This window comes from Sarcophilus harrisii, chromosome 1 (genome assembly GCF_902635505.1).
Source record: "Sarcophilus harrisii chromosome 1, mSarHar1.11, whole genome shotgun sequence".
NCBI lineage: Eukaryota > Metazoa > Chordata > Mammalia > Dasyuromorphia > Dasyuridae > Sarcophilus > Sarcophilus harrisii.
Genome location: NC_045426.1, coordinates 251,169,585 through 251,189,931, shown reverse-complemented (window position 1 = coordinate 251,189,931; position 20,347 = coordinate 251,169,585). Strand labels below are relative to the sequence as shown.

General features: G+C 33.6%; 1 protein-coding gene across 2 annotated transcripts in view; it reads right to left on the bottom strand.

Annotated features, from left to right (window-relative positions):
- Positions 1-20,347, bottom strand: part of PCSK5 (proprotein convertase subtilisin/kexin type 5) — a 611,928-nt gene that overhangs the window by 244,105 nt on the left and 347,476 nt on the right. For both annotated transcript variants that reach the window (XM_031939641.1, XM_031939639.1), the window contains exon 10: positions 19,924-20,027. In XM_031939641.1, the coding sequence (XP_031795501.1) occupies positions 19,924-20,027 (104 nt within the window). The remainder of the gene's footprint in view (positions 1-19,923; positions 20,028-20,347) is intronic.

Sequence of the window (20,347 nt, the reverse complement as noted above, 5' to 3'; positions counted from 1 at the left end):
CTAGAATGCTTTTCTATCTCTGTCTTTTACTACTATCACTATTATTTACCTTGAATCATACTTATTTATGTGAATATGTTATGCCTCCAGACCACAAGTGCTCTAATAATAGGGAATGAGTCATTTTCCTTTCCTCCTTCTAAGCTTCAGCACCAAAGCACAGATTTTTGTACGTAGAAAGAAAGTACTTAAATGTTGGTTGAATTAAAGAAGTATCTTCATATTTTTTTTTTTTAAAAAAAAGGAAAATAAATTTCCTTTGCTTTCTGAAAATCCCTTGCCTACAAAAGCTTTCCTGTGAAAAACTCATTAAAAGTATTGTGAATAGAAAAAGGTAGGGACTGGAGAGGAAGAAAAAGTCTGGCTTATCATACTTATTTTCCCTTATTCTTGCAGAGAAATGGCCTTTGGTCGTTTCTATCAGGAATTCTCTCTGAATATAAAGATGTTATTAATATGGAAAAGATACTTTTATATTATTGCTTATCCTACTTTTTTATAAGTCCTGATTAGGCATGCACATATGGAGAAATGATACTGAGGGCAATTAGCTGTTTTCCATTTGCTAATATCTGACAGAGATCACAGTTCCCTTAGTTGGGAACATTTCAAGGGTGGACCCTGAAGATCACAATAAAATGAAACCTTCTCATGGAAGCCATTATCCTGATTCCCCAGGGTATGAAAGCAGTTTCATTGCTTTTAAATGCCTTAAGGCTAATGAGATTACAGTAAATATAAAGAGTCAGAATTTAGATTCTGGGCAAAATAGATAGTTACATTCAAAGCAGCAAAGAGATGTCCACCTATAATCAGCTAGGGAGTAGCTTCGAATGTCATTCTACTTCTTGCGTGTTGCTTTGACCTTAGGATGAAGCCATAAGGAGAACTAGGAAGAAATTAAGTCTCAGGATTTCTTCTTGTATATTTGGATTTGCTGGGATCTGGCACTGATATCAAAATCTCCTGCATTTCAAATGAGAATGGATAAAGACATCTGCACTGAAATCCTTCTGTTTTTTAAAAGATAACAACAGTAAGCCCTTCTTGGATCACATTGGAAGTTGTGCTAATTCCTGAACTTGTTTCTACAGCTGGTGCAGGACCTTTTTACCATGCACAATGTGTAGGGATATTGAGCTTGTGGTAGTCAAAGCAATGAAGAGGACTCTGGTGCTACTAGAAAAAACTGAGAGACACTGGCCTTTGGCTCTAATGTGTGAACCCAAATGGCACAAATGTCATTCATTGGCTTTAACTCAAAGACAAGACTCTGCAATTATTTAAAGGAATATAAAAAGAGCCACACATATGAAAACAATAATAATTTTTTAAAAGCCAACAAATAAAATACTTCAATTTCATCATTAAATACTCTGCCTTCACCTATTTTGGAGTATATATGTTCTGCTGGAAATTTATGATTATAGAGTTGGAATGGGTCATTTCAGTTACCCATTTGTCTGTGTGGTCCCTGAGAGGTGGGGTGAGGAAGAACAACAAGTCTGAGCCACATAGCAGGAAGAATTTAAATTTATACTAAAATGAATGGATAGGAATCAGATTTTTGACTTCAGATTTTAGAGAGCTCCCTAATAGGAATCTGATGAGACTCTCCTATAGGAGGAGGCTGGGAGTATAATTACTTATAGGTAGAAGAGATATAGACCCTACCCCATCTGGAAAGGAAGGGACGAGATGGGGTAAGTTAGAGAGTTCTTTTTGAGATGGGGAAAGAAGGAGGAGTCAATCTAGAACCACAAATGAGAGGTTTAGGTGCCATTATGTATCAAAGGTATGAGGACTTATTGGCTCTATACATCAAGAAACACTGCCTATACAAATAATTCACAATTGCATGGTACTTCAAGGTTTACAAACTAATTTATTTTCACAACAAACTTGAGCCCTATTAAAATAAATCTAAAATGCTCTCATTATTTGGGGTTCTTCAATCACTTTAATTTGCATGCAAAAAACAACAGGAGGAAAAAGAATGAGAAAGCACCAGTGTGTTTTTATTTAAGTTTCATTACACATTCTTGCATGTTCTATCAACTATATTTGAAATTTTGAGCCTAAGTTTAATATAGTGTGGCCATAATCAGCCTTTTGTGTTGTGATGAAAAAGTCAGGAATCTTGGATGTCTCCTGATAACTTCATGCAACCAAGACATTGAAAAAGAAATATGTTTCAGGAAAATCAGTGTCCTTTTTGGGAGGAAAATTAGTACCAAGGTTTACCAAGCATAGATTGAAGAACCATAAATAAAACCTTTCCAGCCTTTCATATCCCATCTGCTGATCTCATTGTTGTATGCCTGTGAAACCTGGACAGTAGAGCAGCAACATAGTAGGAAACTAAATTGCTTTGAATTTTCTCAGGAAGACTTTGAAGATCACCTGGCAGGATAAGGTAGTAGACACTAAAGTCCTTTTTTTGAACTAAACTTCCAGCTCTACCGTAAAGAGCACAACTCTATTGAACTGGCCACATTGTATGAACGCCAAATGTACACTTGCCAAAAAGACTACTTTATGAAGAGCTCACACAGGACAAGCACTCACCACCATTCACCAGTTCATCAGGACCTATTCATCATGGATATCTATCTGCCTGTCTAGCCTAATATTCTCCCTTTCTCTTTTGTTCTTGGAATATTGAGCAAATCAATATTATTATTGCCAATAATTAGAATGTGACAATATTCTATCCTTCACAATCAATGTGATGACCCAGACAAAAATTTCCTTTTCTGGATCACACCATCTTACTTTTGTAGTTGTCCATCTAACACCTTATATAGTGCATGGCATATAATATGCACTTAATAAAGGTTGCTATTATCATTTAGTCATTTTTCAGTCATTTCCAACTTTTCCTGATCCCATCTGGGATTTTCTTGGAAAAGATATTGGAATCATTTGCCATTTCCTTCTCCAGCACATTTTACAGATTAGGAATAGAGGCAAACAGGGTTAAGTTATTTGCCCAGGATCACACAGCTAGTGTTGGAGGTCACATGTTAATTCAGAAAGATGAATCTTCCTGACTCTAGGCCCATCATTCTATCCACTGCACCGTCTAGCTGCCCCAAGTGTTTATTTGTTAATTCTTTGATTGAATGGTTCTCTTTATTCTTTTCTAATTGCCAGATCTTTCCTAACTGAAAGCTATGAAATAATTATTTTAAGGGAGGCACAAAGACTTTTGACTTTATTCTATAAGGGCTTGTGGGTGTGGAAATATCCTATTCCAATGTAGATCTTTAGAGTAATTCTTTTGCAACTTATAGTCTTAGGGAGTTGAAAAGTAGTGTATAGAGGATGAAGCCCTGGATCAGGAAGACATGATTTGAAATCTGGTCTCAGACACTTATTTGCTGTGTGACACTGGGCAAATTCTTGAATTTCTGTCTGCCTCAGTTTCCTCAACTATAAAACGAGGATAATAATAGCATCTACCTCCCAGAATAAATGAGATAATCATTGTAAATTACTTAGCACAGTGACTGGCACATAATAAAAGCTTAATAAATCCTTTCTGTCCCTCCCTCCCTCCCTCCCTCCCTCTCTCCTTCCCTCCCTCCCTCCCTCCTTTCCTTCCTCCCTCCCTCCCTCCTTTCCTTCCTTCCTTCCTTCCTTCCTTCCTTCCTTCCTTCCTTCCTTCCTTCCTTCCTTCCTTCCTTCCTTCCTTCCTTTCTTCTTTTTGTGCCAAAAATGTTGAGACGTTAAGTGGCTTTCCAAAGACTGCTCAGCCAGTTTGTATCAGAGAAGGGACCCCGAAAAATCTAGAAATTCTTTACTTTTAGCTCATCTAATATTCTCACCATCCTTCCTTAAAAAGGATTAAAGGAGGCAGTTAGATGGCACAGTGGATAAAGCATTGGCCCTGAAATCAGGATGAACCTGAATTCAAATCTTACCTCAGACACTTAATACTTTTTTGCTGTGTGATCCTGGACAAGTCACTTAACCCCAATTGCCTCAGGGGAAAAAAAGATTAAAGGATGAAAAGCAATTTTTAAAATTCCCTTAAAAGCTCAAGTCCTTTCTCTTAAACCAAGTTAGGATTTATTTCATTTTAATCTTTTTATATTTGTTCTGAATAATATGGGTAGTATCTCTCCTATTAGAATGTAACATCTCTGAGTTAGTATTGTTCATTCTTTGCCTTTTTATTCCAACACTTCGTACAATGCCTAGCACATAGTAAGCACTTAATAAATAATTGCTTACTCATTGAATCATGCATGTTGTTTGCATTTTGATCTTTCTTATCTGACTCTTTAGCAAGTTATATTTGTAATCTAATGCATGTTCCAGGTTCTTAAGACATATAGGATCAAGTCCTTTGCTAACAAAGCTGGACACATATCTTCCATTTCTGCTCTGTAGATATTTCTGAGGATGAAACATGAAAAGAAGACAAATGAGTTCCAGGTGAAACCAGCACTCAAAGGACATAAAGAAGGCATACCCTATGCAGGGGTCCTCAAAATTTTTAAATAGCCAGTTCACTGTCCCTCAGACTGTTGGAGGGCTAGGCTATAGTAAAAACAAAACCTTTGTTTTGTGGGCCTTCATAACCCTGGGTGAGGGGGATAAACATCCTCAGCTGCCGTATCTGGCCCAGGAGCAGTAGTTTGAGGATCCCTGACTTATAGTTTCAGTCTAGCAACACAAAAGTCATACTGACACATAAGTGTCTGACAATTTGGAGTTGGCTTTATGTTGAGGAGAAAGCATATTAACACAAACCTGAAGAAAACAGGTAATGAATTTAAAGTACAACATAACATATGCTTCTAGCACCCCAGGGATACAAGCAACGCTCTGTATTCTTAACCATCACTTATGAGTAGTTCAAAGTGCTTGCCAGCTGACAGTAACTAACTGATTTTTACTTCGTCTTTGTCAGGCCAAATGGCAAATGGTACTGTTTCTATTGTAGGATAAGGGAAGAATGAAGGATAAGGAGTAAATAGCTTACCCAAGATCACATGTTACAATAGCATCCAGAAAAGAAAGTTCAAAGAAAATTTGTAAAGGCCTTTCATAGTAAAACTCCAATTTCTAGTCTAACATGTTTCAAAGAGTCAAAAATGACTTACATTGGTATTATACTGGTATATTATATTGGTATAATATATTATATTCGTATCCTTTAGCTTTGGTATTTTTCAGAAGCATATTTTTTCTTCGGTATTGCTTTTTTTTTTTTTTTCTTTTTAAAGAAACAAAGAAAATGGTTTCAGAAAAAAGACAGAATATCACATGTTGCCAACAACATAAATTTCAGTGTTTGGAAGGAGACTAGGAGATGATAACAATCCTTCAAATGTCACAAGTCCTTAAGGTCAGAAATACACAGTTGTGAGCTAAACACAAGTGCAAAATTATTACTGTTAAGAGTTTGAATTCATATTAGCACAATCAAAATTTTATATTTAAAGGCATTGATTAATACAGGGCTATCAGTTTAAAAGAAAGTCATTTTTGAAATAAATGCTAAAAATACATTTTCAGGATTTAAAGTTGCTATCAAAAGATCTAGAATTAGAATCATCTTGCTTAGGAATGATTTTGAACATCAGAGTCATCTTTGCAAAACACTGTGGTGTTTTCTACTTGTCTTTCAAAAGTAAAACTAACATTGGGCTTCAACATTTTTGTCCATTTGGCTTCCCTTTCTCCCTCTCTTTGTTTCTCTGCATATCTTCTTATCAAACTGCTAGTGATTTCCCTTACTTACTTTGTGCTCCTCTCCCATTTCTCTAAGTCAGGGGTTCTTAACCTGGCCTCCATGAATTTGGTTTTCAAAAATGCTTTGATAATTGTATTTCGATATAATTGGTTTTCTTTATGATCCTATATATTTTATTTCATTAATTTAAAATCATTCTGAGAAGGGGTCCAAAGGTATCACTAGATTGCAGGATCTATGACATAAAATAATGCCACTTAGAGACTTTGCGTTAAGCCATGTGTCATCCTATAGATATCACCTAGAATGTACCCTCTATTCCTTCATGGAAAACCAAGTCATTGCTCTTCTTTCGAATGACTCAAATCAGTTTCTCTGGGAAATCTATTTAGATTTAAAAATGTCTTTTGGTTCCAAAGAATATAATCACCAAAAATCCTCACTAAATTACTTTCCCATTCCCACAAATGAATAAATTTATCTACATTAAGACTTCAGGACTCAAATCAAACACTACTTTCTACAAGAAGTTTTCAAAGCTATTAGTGCCTCTCCTCTTCACTCTGCTCATTATTTTGTATTTATTTTGTCTATGTCTTTATTATTTTTTTTACCTCATTTTGTTACCTCAAAATACAAACTTAAGGATGAGGTCCAATTCACTATTGTATTTGTATTCCCATTAGAGTATTTGGTATATAGTAGGTATCTAATAAATACCTGTTGATTCATACAGATATATCTATCTGCCATCTGTGATATGTAAAACTACAAATGAATCTCTCTCTCTCTCCCTCTCTCTCCCTCTCCCGATACACATATACACATACATCTACCTTCACAGAGATTTTTGTTGTTGTTTTTCTGGATGGAGGGGAGGTAAAGAGATTTAGAATGGAACTTTAACTATTTCATCAATATTGGGAACTTCTGGAATTTAGAAATTTCATTCCCTAAATGAAGATCAACAACTCATCTGTAAATTAACATCTTACAGATGTAGAGTTTTGTCCATGAGTCTGTGATTAGTAAGTGTCATCAGCAAGAGTAAACTGAGGTCTTCCTGACTCAAAGATTGGCTAACTATTGACCATGTCATGATCCTTCTTACCTTCAGAGAAATATTTATAAATAAATATGTTTGTCCATAAAGAACTGGGTAAATAATACACTACATGGTTATTCATATTATTGGGGCAACTAGGTGGCACAGTGGACGGAATGCCAGACTCCTGACTCAGAGTCATGAAATATAATAAACAATACATAATATATAAATATAACAACAAATGTAATATAATTTGTGAAACAATTTCAAAACAAGTAGCTTTTTGTAATATTAAAGATACTTAAAATTATTGTGTGATCTCAAATAGGTCATTTAAACCTGGTTGCCTCAATTTCCTCATCTGTAAAATGAACTGAAGAAGTATGGCAAGCCACTATAATATCTTTGCCAAGAAAACTCCAAATAGAGTAATGAAGGTTGGAACATCACTGAAAAATGACTGAACAGCAACAACATTCATGTTGTTATATATACTATTTTTTCAGGTGTCATGATTGAGATACATCAATTAGGCCCAAATTATTAATAGGTTAGACATATTAAAAATTTTCTTTCAAACACAATTTTTTTTAAAGGTGAAATCTAATTAACTATAGAACAGGAAAGAATAAAAACAGAAAAAGCACTAAGAGAGAACAATATTTCATTGTAGGGACTCAATGAACACTATTTCAAAAAGTTCTGATGATTTCCAAAGAAAACAAAATCTTTCAGTTAGACTAAAAAGAAACATAATTCTAGTTAAAACATTTTAATTTGTTCATCACTGATGGACATCTGTCATTTATAATTACTGTCTATATTCCATGTAGTTTTGGGATGGCTATAACACATAAATGGATATATCAACAATTCACATGGATTTAAATGCAAACATATGTGCTCATCTATGTTTATATTATTGCCTATGTTATTTCTATCCTATTGTATATTGACATATGGCAATAAAGAAAAAGGTTTTGGTTTAGTTTAACAAATATTAGACCATTAACAAGTGGAAATGAATACTATCCCTTTAAGATTTCTCACACTCACTCCACTAATGCTGGATGGATTCAAAACATTGATGAGATTTCTTTTTAGAAATTACTTCGGAGATAGTTAAAGAGTAAGACAAGAAAACCAATCCTGTTAGTGTGGAGCTATATTGTTTTCTAAAGCTGAAAAATATTGAATAGATTTGATTCCACATGACATTTGGCTGTTTGCGAAAACAAAACAAACAAAGCCACCTTCAGAGGACCAAGACCTGTTACCATTGAAAAGATTCCAGTGGACATCTTGTAGACTCTAAAGGCAATTATAGAGAAATTATAGTCCTTGAAATCAATCAACTTCCCAAAGGCATCACTTTGAAGAAGACAACATCTATTTGTATATAAAAATTGAGATATTGTTATGAAGAAGCCAATCACATTGCTTTTATCATCATACTTTCTATAATGATCATGATCCAATAAGTAAAAAACAAAACAAAACAAAGACAAAACAAAACAAAACAAACCACCAGCAGGCTAAATTTATGTCTGGCTTCAACAAATTATTAAAAATCAATTTAGTAGATTAAATTTAAATTAACTTGCAACATGGAATTTAAGATTAGCTAGATAATCACTAGGGACACATCATGGGAATATAAAAAGGAGAAGACTCGATTGCAGCAATAGTAATTTAGCAAAGAAAAATTTATATTCAATACAGAAAACATCTTATAAATGCCTACTATGCTTGAATACTTGAATGTGCTTGAATACTAAAACTGAATAGAACTGCAAATGCCTCAATAAAGTATTCAGTTCCTTTGTCTCATTTTTGGCTAAGAATAGGGACCAAACCTGTGATGACATTATTAGGAATCTTTAACTGGGGTGCATAAACATGTTTTTGGAAAATATTTTTATACTTTCAATATTTCTGTGTCATTTTTATATATGTAGGTACATATAGTTAATATATTTCCATATATTCAAAGTGTTGCAACATAATTGTTTTTCTTTACAATTCTCTGTGTTTGATTTTATGCATTTAAAAACATTATTCTTGGAAGGGTTTCACCAGACAGTTAAATGGGTCCATGACACACACAAAACAAGATTAAGAACATTTGGATTAACATAATATACTCTTGGTTGAGAAATTCTTTATCAATATAGTTCTATACCTTATAATCATAGAAATCTGCCTACAGCACTGAGATGTCAAGTGACTTGCTAGAGATCACCCAGCCAGGACATGTCCAAGGCACGTCTGGACTCAGGTCTTTCTGACTGATGCTAGCTCTCTGTCTATTCATTATGCCATTGAAAATCCAACAATATCCAACAAATCCAACAAAAAGCACTCTCAATTAGGGAAAAGTTTCGGTATATATCTTCCATGTAAAATATAGCACTTGGTTTTATTTTCTCCAAAGTTTAAGTCATATCCTGGTAGGTGGAGCAGCAATTCACTCGGCAATCAGATATGGTTGTATTTATCATAGTTATGGTGAGCTGGTCAGTATTGTGAATGTGGTTTTAAAACTGTCTTCATGTGTAGTTCTCATCTTTAAAGCAATTTTCATATACAGTTGATAATGTTCTTTTTATAACTAGCATTTGTTACCCACATTTTGACTATTAGAGATATGAAGTGGTTCATTGGTTTTCTCAAAGGCCACAGAAAATTTCAGTGGCAGGCCTATGACCAGTCTACTAAGGCTGTGGTAAGACCACTAAACCACTCAACACATAATTGCATATATTGACTAATTGCATTTCATACATAGATTAAAGAAAAGCGCATGCACCAATAGTTCTGTTTTATTTAGAGGGTAGGCATTAAGTGTGAAACCACATCTGTATTTCAGGGGGAAAAATACATCCTCACTCTACTGCTGAGTGAAGTGAAGAAAGCCACAACTCTCATATCTAAAGGACATTTCTAAGCTTCCATGTGTTTAAACATGTGTTGAACACTCTGGTGGCCAACTGTTCATAACAGAGAGGGAGGGCAAAGGTTAGATGGCAAATGTAAATAAAGATTATATTTATAAGTATTATTATGGACATATTCTGTGTGTGTGTGTGTGTGTAGATGCTTAAGCAAGCCATACCACAAGAAAAAGTAACTTAAACTATGTATCTAATATAAAAAATCCTTTCATATGCACTATCTTGCAACACTTTTTGGAGCAAGGAAATATTTTGGTTTTCAATGCATCCCAAATGCTAAATTGTTTCAAGTTAACATATATCAAACAGCTATGATTATATTTTTTAAAGTATTTGGAATTTGGATTTCATGGAAAAATATATAGAATTTTAAAATGTAACATGGGAGATGACTCTGTTAACATATCATTTAAGCCTGTATTTAATTCTATGGGAACAAATGATTAAAACACAAAACAAGCAACAAGCAGTTAGCTGGCACCATAGTGGACAGGATGTTGTACTTGGAGTCAGGAAGACTCATTTACAGAGTTCAAATTTGACCTAAGATACTTACTAGCTATATGACCATGGGTAAATCACTTATTTTTTTTTTTGCCTCAGTTACCTTATCTGTAAAAAGGAAGGAAAACTACTCCAATATCTTTGCCAAGAAAATCCCAAACAGGGTCACTAAGAGTTGGACATGACTGAAAAAATGACTGGGCAACAATAACAAATAATACAATGGATTCTTGTCTCCCTTATGGCTTTTAGTCAAAAGCATAGCTATTAAAATTCAGGGTGCAGTGGAAAACTGTCTAGGAAAGCCTGCCTGATGAGGGAGCAGCCCATAAATTTAACCCTATATGGGATCACAAAGAGTCAGATACTACTGAAATGACTAAACATCGAAAACAATAAAATAGATTTAGAGATGGAAAAGACCTTAGATGCCATGGGCGCCAACCTTTTTTTTTTTTTTTTTAAACAGATGAGAAAACTAAGTCACAGTGCAATTAATATAGATTATTTATTAGTTAATAATATGTAGATTAATTAATTATTAATTAATATGGAGATCATATAAGTAGTAGATATCAAGGTGGGACTTGGACATATGAGTTTAATAATGAACAAGAAATGAATAAGAAAAGAGACCAGGCAAGATAATGTTTAGAAAACTTCCCAGTACTCTTCAAACTTCTCTTAGACAATAAAACCCTTATTTTTGATGTCAGTATTTTTCTAGTGATGTTACATGACTACAAAATATGGAATATCACGACCTCAGAAAAATCAACTTGTAGATGATCCAGAGGAAATGGAAAGGCAATATGTTGGGCATATCTTGGATACAATATGGTACCAACGATCACTCGAATACTAGAATTAGCATAAGAAAAGTCACCAAAGGCATTTAAAAACTATAAAATGAGGTTAGCCAATACTATAATTTGTAAGTAAAGAAATAGTTTTTTTTTTTCTGTAAATAGAACTAAGGCTTCTGATATGGATAAATTAGTTCTAATTCCATGTCTATCTAGTTCACGTACTAGTTCACCTTAACCTCTCTCCATGGATATGCTGTGTATATCATTAAGTGAAATGTTCTATGCATCTTTAATCATAGTTGCATTTTTTTCGAGAATGTAAGACAAGTGGACAAACCATCTTATCTGTACTCTAGATGTCAAAGGGAGAATATTATTTATACAAGGAAATAAAAGAAAAACAGGGAATAAAAATGTCAAATGCATCAGAAATAATTTCATAAGGTCCTGTTAAAAAATGGAATACATTTAAACACTTTCAGATTTTGTTTAACATGTGGCATGCTTAATGGTCTCAGCACTTCTAATTATTTTTAATAAGTGTTACAAATTGAAAGCAAGTCAGGCAGGTATTAAAAATATATTGGCACATTTTAAAATGATCAGTCTTTACCAGTTGAAATCAAATGATGGCAATTAAGAGTAATAAAGGTTGTTAAAAGTTAAGGCCTGGGAGACTAAGGAGGCCTGTTAGACTGTCAATGGTTTTCCCTAGGCAGGAAAATCAGTTAGAAAATAAAAACATCTAGCATTTTAGTGGTCTTCAAAGAAAGTCAGGGGACTTGCAGCAACATGCTGGTAGTAAAAAAGAGACTTACATAGTCTGGGAAGGCAGTGAAATGGAGGACGTGGTAAACTTGTTCACACTTAGTTGTCATTTTTGATTTTCAATGACATTTTTTTCATTCTTTCGCCTAGTAAAGATGACAGAAGGTCCTAATTTATTATCTGACAGCTATTCCTGTTTCTTAATTAATACCGTTTAACTGCATATAGTCACAAAACCCAAATATGAACATTAAAAAATATCAAGAGTGATGATTTCCCTCATTTCATGCTGTCAACTCATTATAAGTTCATACCCAGATCAAAGGGACAGATAGGTGGTGCAGTGGATGGAGTAACAGGTTTGGAGACAGTAAGGCTTGAGTTCAAATCCAGACTTAGATACTTACTAGCTGTGTGATCGTAGGTAAATCACTTAAAACTGTCTATCTCATTTCCTCATCTATAAAATGGGTTTGAGAAAGAAATGGCAAAGCAATCCAGTATCTAAGAAAACTCCAAATGTGGACTAGACAAAACCAAAAGGACTCAACAACAATCCAAGGTTAAAGATCAGGATCAAGGGAAAAGTAATTTAGTAATTTAGCCTCCATATCCCCATATACTATATCCCCTTTAGGTGGGTGGGTAGGGGAAGGCTGGTAGAATTATAATTAGAGAAAAGTATTTAGAGTTTAGCCTCATGGGTGCATATTTAGAGAAAATCGATAATACTAACAATCCCTCAGTAGCATAGAAAACAGTTGAGTTTAGCACTTAGATAGCAAGAATATTGACATTCTGGATGAGTTTTTTCTTTAGTCTGGTTCCCTATCCTCTTGAACATACCTGAGACCAAAGGGTTGGAAAACTGGCACAAAATTTGCTAGTTAGGATGCAAGGGTTATGCAACTTCCTCCACATTAGAATAATTTAAGCTAACCTTCAAGGACTAATAATACTAGGTGCTTATCTATAAAAATCAATTGAATTGATAACACAGGACTGAATTAATAACCTTCACAAGTTTGATTTCTTTGACCCTGCTAGTCAAAACCCACTTCCCAAACCATATTCTGCTATATTTTATTTGATAAAGATTTATTAATTGTTTATAATATTCAAGGTGATGTGTGAGGCTTTATGCTAAGGAGTTCTTTCTCTTATTTACCTTTTGATATTACTACTGTGGTTAAACTGTACTGATAGTCAGGGAAGGATTAACTGTATGTCTTTCATATGACTTGGCAAAAAATTTGAGGTCTTCTAAGGGAAAGGAAATTGAATATAAATTTTAGTTTCTGGATGTTAATTATCAATAATAGCCAATAATAATGATAATAGAAAACATTTATATAATACTCAGTGATTTGCAAAGAGCTTTATATACATTTCCTCATTTTATCCTCATAATAACCCTAGAAAATTATTCTCATTTAGAGAGATTGAGGCAAGATTAAGTGACTTTCCAGAGTTACAGAGCTAGGGAGTGTCTGAGTCAGAATTTGAACTTAGATCTTAATCATTTCAATCTAGCACTTTGTTTACTCCATCTTCCTATCAGAGTCAAATCCAGATAAATTACATTGTATAAGTAACAAATCCCACCCTCTCACCCCATCCCTCTCACATTCCACAGCCACAATACATCATTTGCCAATGGTAGTCAAGTAAAGGGGCAACCAGGTGGTGAAGTAGATTGAATGCCAGGCCTGCAGTCAGGAAGATTTGAGTTCAAAGGTAGACTTAGCCACTAGCTGTATGACCCTGGACAAATCACTTATCCCTATTTGCCTCAGTTTCCTCATCTGTAAAATGAATTGGAGAAGGAAAATTGTAAATCAAAGTCAAATAGAGAACATTTATTTTATCATTCCAAATATTGGGGGGAGCCCTTCTTCTGGATTTGAACAACAAAAAGTAACAACAAAACAATATAAGTATAGAGAGTAAGATAAAGGGATGAGGGAAGCAAAGAAATAATATTACAGGTATGGCAAAGCCACTCTTTGGAGTTTCAAATGAGAGTCAGTGACGTAATAGTGGAATTTGGGATTTATTCCTCAAAAGACAAAATGTCATTCAATTTTTTTTTTTCTATCTGGTCCCTGAAAAATATGGTCCTTTCATTTAATTATTGCTTTATCATGTTTTTGACAGGGCCATGAGCTTTGTTCCTCATTTTAAAAATATATAATATTTAAAATTTTTAAAATTTTAAATATAATCCATATATCACATATATTAATATGGAATTGGGTGGAACTGTAACTGTGATTTCATTAGCAGAGAGAGCTTGTGGCCAGGGCATTATTTCTACTGGGATAGATTGTACCTTCTTTGACATTTATAGTCTTGAGTAGCTGTCTGGGGCATTAAGAGGTTGTCACTCAGTTAATGAACAATCACTACATGCCAAGCACTGTGGAATGCACTGGGGTACAAAGAAAAAAGTCATCACAAAGGCATGGGTTAGGAGATGGAGCTTCTTGTGTGAGGAATAATAATTATTGTAGTATGACTGGACTGTCATGTTTATGAAAAGAAAGCAAGCAGAAGCTGGATGAGGCACTAGATTGGGATTAGATGAACCTTAAGGACAGGGAGGCTGCTAAGAGATATCTGTGGAAGAAGAGTCTTGGAGTGGTAATGGGGAGCAAGGAACACTCTGACTATCCTTACACAGTGAATGGGGGGGGGAATGTATATGAATGAAATTGCTGCTCAAAAAGCTAAGATGTTCACATAGCCTGTCCATGATTGAGATAAGACTTTAACTCAGCTCAAAGATACCAGTGTTTCAACTAATAAGATATCATCAGCAAGATATAAAATGAACAAACTATTAATAAAACATACCTTGATAAAAGACAAGTAAAGAAATAAGTGAACAAGTAAGGGTTAGCAAAAATGAGAAATTCTTATACTATGGGTGAGAAAACATTTTGTTGATTATCTATTTATAGGCTGTACATTTGGAAAATGGGTCCATTTTTCGAAAGCCAACATGGCATAATAGATAAAGAATGGTCTTGGATTTAGAATGATATGGAATCAAGTCTTACATACTTCTTGGGTGATCTAGGCAAATCATTTTATCTTTAAAGTCCTAAGCAATTCTCTGAGGCTACTTGCAGAGAAGCTTGCAAACTTTGATAGAGTCTCATCACCTATAGTAAAGTGATCAAAAATCTGAACAAAAAGTAATACTAGAAAAAATGAAAACTCCCATTATGTGGTTTTCTTTTTGATCTTAAGATTTTGTTTTATGATTTGTCTTATTAAATGCATTCTGTCCTCAATAAATGCAAGTTTACTAGAGATATTTGCTACTGTAAATTGTATCTAATTGTATACTGTAGTTACAATATCTAATCTATTCCATAGATCTACTTTAGCCAGATTACTTAGCCAGTAACAAATGGTCTTGATAACTACTGTTTTATAATATATATTAAGATCTTGTATTTCTAAACCTTCTTCTTTTAATTTTTTCTACTAGTTCCTTTGATATTCTTGACCTTTTGTTATTCTAAATGAATTTCATTATTTTTCAACTCAGTAAAATAATTTTTTGTATGTAATTTACTTGAGTTGGCATTGAATATATAAGTTAATTTAGATTAAATTGTCATTTTTATAGTATTGGCTCTGCCTACCTATGAACAATGAATATTTTCCAAATTATTTAAATCCTATTTTATTTGTATAAAAAGTTTTTTTTTTAAATATAATTTTGTTCATATGGTTACTGGGTTTATCCATCTATCTCTTTAATTAAAATTATTTTAACCAAAGCTTTAAAGCATAAGCCAGTGAAATATCAACTTTGTCTTTTTGACTTTTTTCTGTTAGCTTGAAGGCAACAAGGCATAGAGAAGAGATGATTGTACTTGGTACTAAGAAGATGGGTTAAAGTTTTACATATGATATAACATTAGCTTTCTGATCACAGTAAAGTCATTTAATCTCTCCGTACATTGGGCATCATTCTCAAACTTCAAATTAGATGAGTTGCCCATTTTAAAAATTTTCTTCCATTACACAAAACAATCAGTAGACAGCTGGGTTTTTCTTTTTCAATGCCAAACTCATTGGTCGAACAATTTATATTGCTTAACAGATGCCTAACAGAGCCTGTACACAGTAACCCAGAAAAGGAAAAGCCCTCTTGTAAAGCAGACTAACCTGATTCAGGTAAGCTTTGGCTAATTTGTGCCTGGAGTCAGAGGTCTAGGTTAGGAACTTTATCATGTGATGATTTTATCTGAAAGCTATTATATGATGATCAGGGGACAAAATATATATGTTCACTGGAACAGAAAGTTAGGATATATATATAGTAAGTAGATAAACATTATCTCTATATAAATATCTATATGTGTGTGTGTGTATATATATATATATATATATATATATATAAATGTGTGTGTGTGTGTGTGCGAGTGTGTGTGAGTGTATATGTAGGTGTACAAAATCATTCAGCCTTTAGTCTTTTCAGTCACAGCTGACTTTCTTTGTCTTAGAGCTAGTGTCTGAGCTAGATTTGAACTCCAGGCCCAGTGCTCTATCCACTGTATCACCTAGCTGCTTATAGCAATAATAAAATTCTCTCTGTCTCTCTCTCTCTTACATACATAAACATACACATACACACATGTAGAGAGAATAGGATATATACAGAAAATTTTATAGATCTGTATATACAAAATATATTTAGATTTTCATAAATGCTATACCTGTATTTCCATATCTATGTCCACATCAATTTTCCTATCTACATTGATACCCCCATATCTATCTACTATCTATCTATCTATCTATCTTTCCATATCTAGGTATCTGCCTACCTAACAGCTTCCTATCCACCCATCCATTCATCCATCCATAAATCTCTTTCTAGCTACATATCTATCCATGTATCTACCTACCTACATATATATACATAAATACACACCTACTTATCTATTTATTGCTATCTTTTTGTTCTAGCATGAAATTTTTGTTATGATTCTGTGGCACAGAAATACAAATGAAGAGAAGGTGTTTGAAACATAAGAGATAAGACTTAAACTGAATTTTTTAAAGATTTTTTTTCTATTATTAGTGGCACAAAAGATACTGTCTACCACTTTCTTATTCACAAACAAAAAATCACAATTTCTGGTCTAATACATTTTTTTTTTTTACAATTTGGGGAACAATTATGAGCTGCTGGATGAGAAAATAATAACTCAGAGACTATATAAATTGTTCATCCAATGCCAAGAACTTAATGAGCATTGCTGAAATGATTATAAAATCATGACCAGCAGTTTTAAACAAATAGGACCTTAACATTACAAAATGATGGAAAAACATAAGGTGTCTCAAGTTGTTTTGATTGCATCTCAAGAATTCAATGATATTACTGCAGGGTGTTTAGGGAGGCTGATGGTAGAGAAGTGGGGAGATGAGTGTATAGATGAAAATGTCCAGCTGTGAGGGGGGAAAGATGGGGTGGAGAGATGGAAAAATGTGTCTAAAAGAATCCATTTGTGAGAAAATCTGTTTCTTATATGTTAAAAATGTCATAAAAGAATAAGGATACGGTGGCATTCTGGTTCAACTATCCTTGTGAAAGTTTATTGCCTGCCTTCTAAGTATCAGTTCCTGCTGAATCTTTCTTGAATTGAAGAGCCCTTTCAAGTTGTTGCTGCTTTTTCACTCTTCCTGGTTCATCTTTCAAAAGAAGTCAGCCCTTACTTCACTTCTAGTCCCTTCCTTCCCTCCTGTTCCTCTATTCTCTTGGAATAAAGACTGATGGTTTCTCATTCCTTAGTTTCTTTTACTTAAAGGTGGGGGTGAATTGGGGAAACAATTGTGAGTTTTGGAATGGACATAAAGAGAGCCCCTTCATCTCTCCCCCACTTCTCATATTATGAGTGTGGTTTAGATGAAATATGGTCCTTGTCATCAACAAAATTACAATACAATTCCACTGAGAATCAAGTCTGTTCAGAGTAATTCATCTATGGAAATGTGTACTTTAATTGTTACTTTTGGCAGCAGTCAAGGAGGAGAATGAAATATTATGCTAAATATTGCCACGTGCAATAGTAAAATGCAGTTTTGTTCTTGCCAGAAATGGTACACAACCCTACTGTCCCCCACCCTCTTTATGCTCAGGTTTGGATGTTGTGGTTTAATCTAAATCTTGTGCTTTTCCCCTATCCAAAACCAACAGAGGTTTAAAGAGAGCTTCATTTTTTATTAGAAACATTTGCTCTGTCAAAGCTGCCAAAAAAATAACTAAAATTGGGGCTTTTATTTGGGTTAAAGTTCTAAGTCCTAAATACTACAGAGGTTGGTTTTAGTTTAGTTTCCTTCCTCCATAAAGTCTGCTTTTACAGGTAAGATTATGTTCAGAGACACCTTTTATTCATCCTAATTTTCATACAGATCAAAGATTTACATAGGACTTGGTAGCATATGGAGTTATACAAATATCATTTAAAAATCATTAATTGTAGTCTGCTTTACAGCACAGCATAGTCAGTCTAGTGAAATAGGGAGTGGCACTGTCTAATAACCAAAGACAAATACTGTTGTGTCTTTCTTAGGAAAGTATTTATAATCTCTACACTGGAGTCTTTTACAAATGCAGAATCAATTAAAAAAAAAACTGTGTGTTTTAAAAAATTCATTAACTTAGACACATTTGCCTATGTCTAAAATTTTGATTTACAGTTTCATCTTGATTATTGTGGACAACGAATTCCATACAGTGGTTACATGTATTCAAATTTGTACTATTTGAAGTTATAATTGTGTGAAATATGGTCATTGGTTCTAGTCCAATGGAAACAGGCTGTAAAAATTCAAATAATGTGACCAGAAGACTCATCATTTTTGTTAGTCTAGGTATAATCTTAATCTATCCATAATGCATATTTTCATGTTCATTTTCTATATTTACATTTATAAAATTAAGATATAATTCATAAAATGGGGTCCTGACAACATTAGAATGCATGTATATAAGTATAAAAAGATGTGATAAAGAATCCAAATTTTAGACTTAAAATAATCTTAGAAATCATGGATCCTAATTATTTCATTGAGGAAACTGAGAGCCAGAGAGGTGAATTTACTTGTCAAAGGTCATATAACTAGTCAGTAAAAGAGCCAGCATAGAAATATAAGTCTCCTAATTCCTAACCCAGTACTATATTTCTTCTATACCATACAGTCTCTATATATGAACACATTGCAACACCTAGATACACAAAGGATTTTCTAGTAATTCTTATACACTTTAAAGATTTAATACCTGAGATTATAGATATGTTTTAAGAAAATGTGCATATTTAAAATCAAATATATTAAACAACTGGCCAACTACATTAGAAAAAAAGTACATAGAATATTCTTATTTGAGTTCTCATGACAAACACAAATAAAGTAATGATTGATGAGATGGATAACTGTTTAATGGCTAGCTCAGCAGATTAGAGTCCATATCAGGTAAGGGAAATAAAATTGATTACCAGTTTGCTTCATAGAGTTTTAAAAATTATATTTAGAACTGAAATAATCAAAGATTAAAAAGTTTCAAACTACAAAGAGATTTTGTGAAAATCCTGATACATTCTCTTTTCTTACTATTTAAAGTATCTTTTTGTGAATGGCCTTTTTTTTTCTTTTTAAAGGGAAGTTTGATGCCATGTGAAAACAAAATCTTTTGAAAAACAGCATAGTCTGAAGAGAATTATAGGGAATCCGTAAGGTAAATTGATAAGGCAACTTATTCAGAGCATTCTGACTGACAATATTCATAAGCAAAAACAGATTTATAAATATGCTTCAAATAATCTTCCAAAAAATCATTCAAATAATGGCAAAGAACACCAACTCAGATGAAATTCTTAAAGGACAGCCATTACTTAATATTTTTCTAATTATTCTAAAAGTTGACCTAAAGAAGGAATTAAAAGGAATTTGTCTAAAGCTTACTGAAAGATCAAAAGCTCTATGTGACAACACTAAATTAAAAGTGTCTTTTGATGGGTTCTGTTTCCTGCTCTCCTTTTAAAATTGGAAAAAAATTTAAAAATATATTTTGCCTGTGACAGTGAATATGAAAGAAATTCTCACCCTTAAAACCAGCAGCATTGATTTTCCAGTCATTAGCGCTCAAATGTCCTGCACGGGAAGTCCTTACAATAACATGCTGCACATCTCTCCAGGTCAGAAACGGACTGGGAAAAGACAAGGCAAGAATCATTGTACCAAAAAAAAAAAAAAAGATGGGGGAAGCAGAGAGTCACAAGCAATTAAAAAAGCAAAATCAAAATGGCGGAATGATTGAAATCAATGGATTGGGGCTTTCTATTTTGGATTAACATTCTGCTAAATTCTCTATCCATTCTCACTCAAAAGGGAGAATGATATTAGCTTGTGAGTGGGCAGAAAAATGGCTCCTAGATTTGAGAAGCCACTGTAGGTGATTTAATAGACCTTGAAAAAATTAAAAGAAAATGCCTCATTAAGTATATCCAACCTTAACAAAAAAGATTCT